We start from the raw sequence: 3,686 nt of genomic DNA on the forward strand, positions 1-3,686 counted from the left end.
TTTCGGTCCTAATAACCTCCAACAAAAGATATATAAAACCTACTTGAATAATTTTACACCTTAAACATATTAGTCTTTAACTTTGAGTTTAAGAATATATATCTTCTTACAAACCAAAAACTAATACAATAATAATAATAAGTTGATAACCTTATTTCACTAGCTAGGTTATATCAGCCTGATAAATCACAAGACAAGACGTCATTAGATCGATTTCACTAAAAACCAGTTCTTAAATAAATAAATGAAATAAAATTAACAATTAATACATTTTGAGGCCATCTATAAATGTGGCATGCATATATTATTATATAGCACTATAGCCATAATACAGAGAGTCCTTAGTTCTTATTGCAAAAACCTTTAACTTACACAAGTGCACCATTCCTGCCATGTACTATAATATATTGGAAGGACGTACGTACGCACCTCAAACTGCACTCTATGCCACCTAATTTAGAAGAAGAAATTAATACACTCTTATAATATATCTCCTTGAATATAGGAAAATTAGATGATTACTTGCGCTTAATATATATTATTAGTTAATTAGGCTCCTAATGATGGCAGCTTCAGGGCTATCAGCATCGATTGTGGCCAACAACTGAGACAGTCGTTCGCTTAAGTCATCCACTTCTCTGTGTAAGCTTCTGATGTAGTTGCAGGTCTCTTGTAGGACCTTAGATGCTGATACCTGAAAACATAGGTCAGTGTCTCAATTAGCTATAGTCACTTTATTTTCTATATATGTATAAATAGATAAAGGAGTCTGCTATATATGACATATAATCATTTATATTTTAGAAGTAACAGGTTAATAAGTTATAACTACAATTATCTTAAAATATATTTAAAATTTAATTTGATGAGCAGATGTACGTTAACAAATTTGTTAACAAGTGTTCATTTTTTTTTTTGTAAAGGAGTATATACATACTAACATCTTGTAACTTCAATTTTGTTAGGATACACTTAAAGTATAGCTTGTTAATTAAGACATTCCTTCTTAAAAATAAGTATGTTTACACCAACATAAGCAATATATATATATATATATATATAAAATTGTTTGTACTAGTGACAAGGAAAACGCAGGCCACTGAGCCATATGTTGATGATGATGGTATGTTCCTAAGCCTAATATATCTTTAGTCTTTATCAAATTTTATCACAATTATTTTATGATTAAAAGGCTATATATATATATATATATATATATATATATATATATATATATATATATATATAAAAAGGGGAGAGAAAAATATAAAGTAAAACGAGTAGTTTAACAGATAAGAATAAAGAAAACATGAATTATAAAACTATATATTATATTGTAAAATATATGTACTGTATTTTTTTTTTCTTTTTTCTGGTCTTGAATGATAAGTATCTTTATGTACAATGCAACCACATTCAGAGACCATACAGCAGGAAGGTTCGTTTCACGAATTGGTCCAAATTAACCACATGACTGTTACACTGCACAGACCTTTTTCCTTTTTAAAGTCTCTTTCTTTCTGGGGTTCTGCGTTACAGTTACTTTTACAAATTAATATATAGTATTTTAAAACTACACATATTTGTACGATCGAGTCAATGTGAACCCTTTGACCACTATAGGGATCTGCTTAAGATTTGGAGCTTCTGTAAACTATTCCCTTAATATATGGGTCATATTTCAGACTATATTCCTTGACTGCATATTATTATTATTATTATTATTATATTATGACTTACATCATGTGCTATCCGAGCCATATGCCATTATGTGAGTCAGCTTCTTCCTACACTATACCTTCCAGAACTTGGTAGCAACAAAACAAGCAATACCATTCCATTGCCTCTATCTTCTTTCTTTGTGGCTTAATTAATATCATCAGTTATATTTTTATTATCGATATATTAACTATTAATATTGTTAGAATATTAAAGAAAAATATTTGAATGTGTGACTTCTTCCTCTCTAATGTCCTTTTACTTCAATCACTAAATCAACTTTATCACCATCATATGTACATATATACAAACATCTGGTTCAACCTACGTGAAACTACATATAATATAGTCATATTATTTATAATAATATTTTTACAACCTTAATTTTTTATCTCTCTAGTATATCAATTATCTTACTTTATAATTATTCTATAGACTATATAATCTATTCAAACTATCTGCTTATATAAGGCTTGAGCAACGTGAAAGATAGGCTTCAAACTTCTTTATGAAAAGTATAAATTAAGGTGGTAAGTGAAAGTTCCTGAATAATAATAATTCATATAAGATCTTGCTAAATACCATACAATAAAAACTTATATTTAACCAATGACTTCTTAAAGATAATTATCATCGATCATGTGCTATATATTATTATAACACACATGATGTTTTAGAAGTTGAGACATAAAGAGAGAAAAGGGTTTCTGAAATAGTACCTTGTCAGAGCGCCTATCGCGAATCTCAGGAACAAGTTGACGCAACTTTGAAACGAGGTCGATGATTTGGTCATCGGAGATCCTTGTGGATGCAGATTGCTGCCTGGACCTTCTGCTAGACATTTTAATTTTCCCTAGCTAGATAGATAGATAAAGAGCTTATAAATTGGTGTAATTAATATAATTATTGTCTAAAGTAAGTAATTAAATCAACACTTGCTGCTATATAGATAGCTTCAGTTCAGTTTATTTACTATGCAAAACTATAGCCATAACGAGACAGTGAAGAAACAAAATAAAGAAGATTCAATTGGGGAGAAGAATGGATGGAGTCTAAGAAATAAAAGACAAGCTATATAATATGGGAGAAGGGAGGGAGAGAAAAGGCTAAGATATAGTAGTGTTGTGGGATACAAGGCTAGGTATATATGTAGAAATGGAGAAAGTGATGAGAGAGATATAAAAGAGAAGGACCACACACAAAGGAAGAGTGAGAGAGATTGAGGAAAAAAAGAAGAAGAAAAGAAATAGAGATAGACAGTGATATGTTGGATGTGAAGAAAACAATTGCATTGGAAAAGCAGTGGTGTTTAATTAAGATGAAGAGAAAGAGTTAGAGTAAGAGAAAGAGAAAGAGAGGATTATTAGGTTTCTTCTTCTGTGAGAGTGTTCCCATATTGGGGTTGGGGTTCAAGTGCCTTAAGAAGAGTGTGTTTGTTTTTAAGCTAACAAAGTGGGACCTTCATGTACATGTCTCAATGAGCAGGACCATGTGATCATAGGAAACTGATGCCTCTTCAATCCAAGTGGATGTCTGGTAAATTTATTGAATAGAGTGTTATTAGGATATTAATTAAGAAATTATTTATATATTAAAAAAGAATTTTTTTTATTTATTAAAATACATATGTTATTTGTGATTTTTCATGTTTTCTATAATATATATAATAAATAAATATATTTTAATTTTTTTAATCACTGTCTTAGGAACATTCATCAGAAAAATCGGTAAATTTATTTGGCCTTGCTAATCACAGAATTCCACGTAAATGTACCCCTAAACCCTTTACCGCCTTCAAGATTCATCGCTCCCATGTTTCAGGCTTCTCAGTCATTAGAACCAAACTATGTACAAACAACAATTAATGTTGTTGCTGCTTCACAATGTTGCCGACGACATGGCATGCAACAATTGGTCAACACCACCCCCCAAGTTGACTTAATCAACTAAAACAAAAAAAACAAAAG

The 3,686-nt window shown here is 30.2% G+C and overlaps 1 protein-coding gene across 1 annotated transcript; it reads right to left on the reverse strand.

Moving 5' to 3' along the window:
* Positions 1 to 270: 270 nt before the first annotated feature.
* On the reverse strand, positions 271 to 3,124 carry LOC114399334 (transcription factor PRE5-like). Its single transcript, XM_028361517.1, has 2 exons — positions 2,439 to 3,124; positions 271 to 694 (listed from the first exon to the last, which is right to left on the reverse strand). The coding sequence occupies exons 1-2, from the start codon at positions 2,559 to 2,561 to the stop codon at positions 542 to 544; spliced, it is 276 nt and encodes a 91-aa protein (XP_028217318.1). The 5' UTR covers positions 2,562 to 3,124; the 3' UTR covers positions 271 to 541.
* Between the last annotated feature and the right edge of the window lie 562 nt (positions 3,125 to 3,686).

Source organism: Glycine soja, chromosome 19 (genome assembly GCF_004193775.1).
Source record: "Glycine soja cultivar W05 chromosome 19, ASM419377v2, whole genome shotgun sequence".
Classification (NCBI taxonomy): Eukaryota; Viridiplantae; Streptophyta; class Magnoliopsida; order Fabales; family Fabaceae; genus Glycine; species Glycine soja.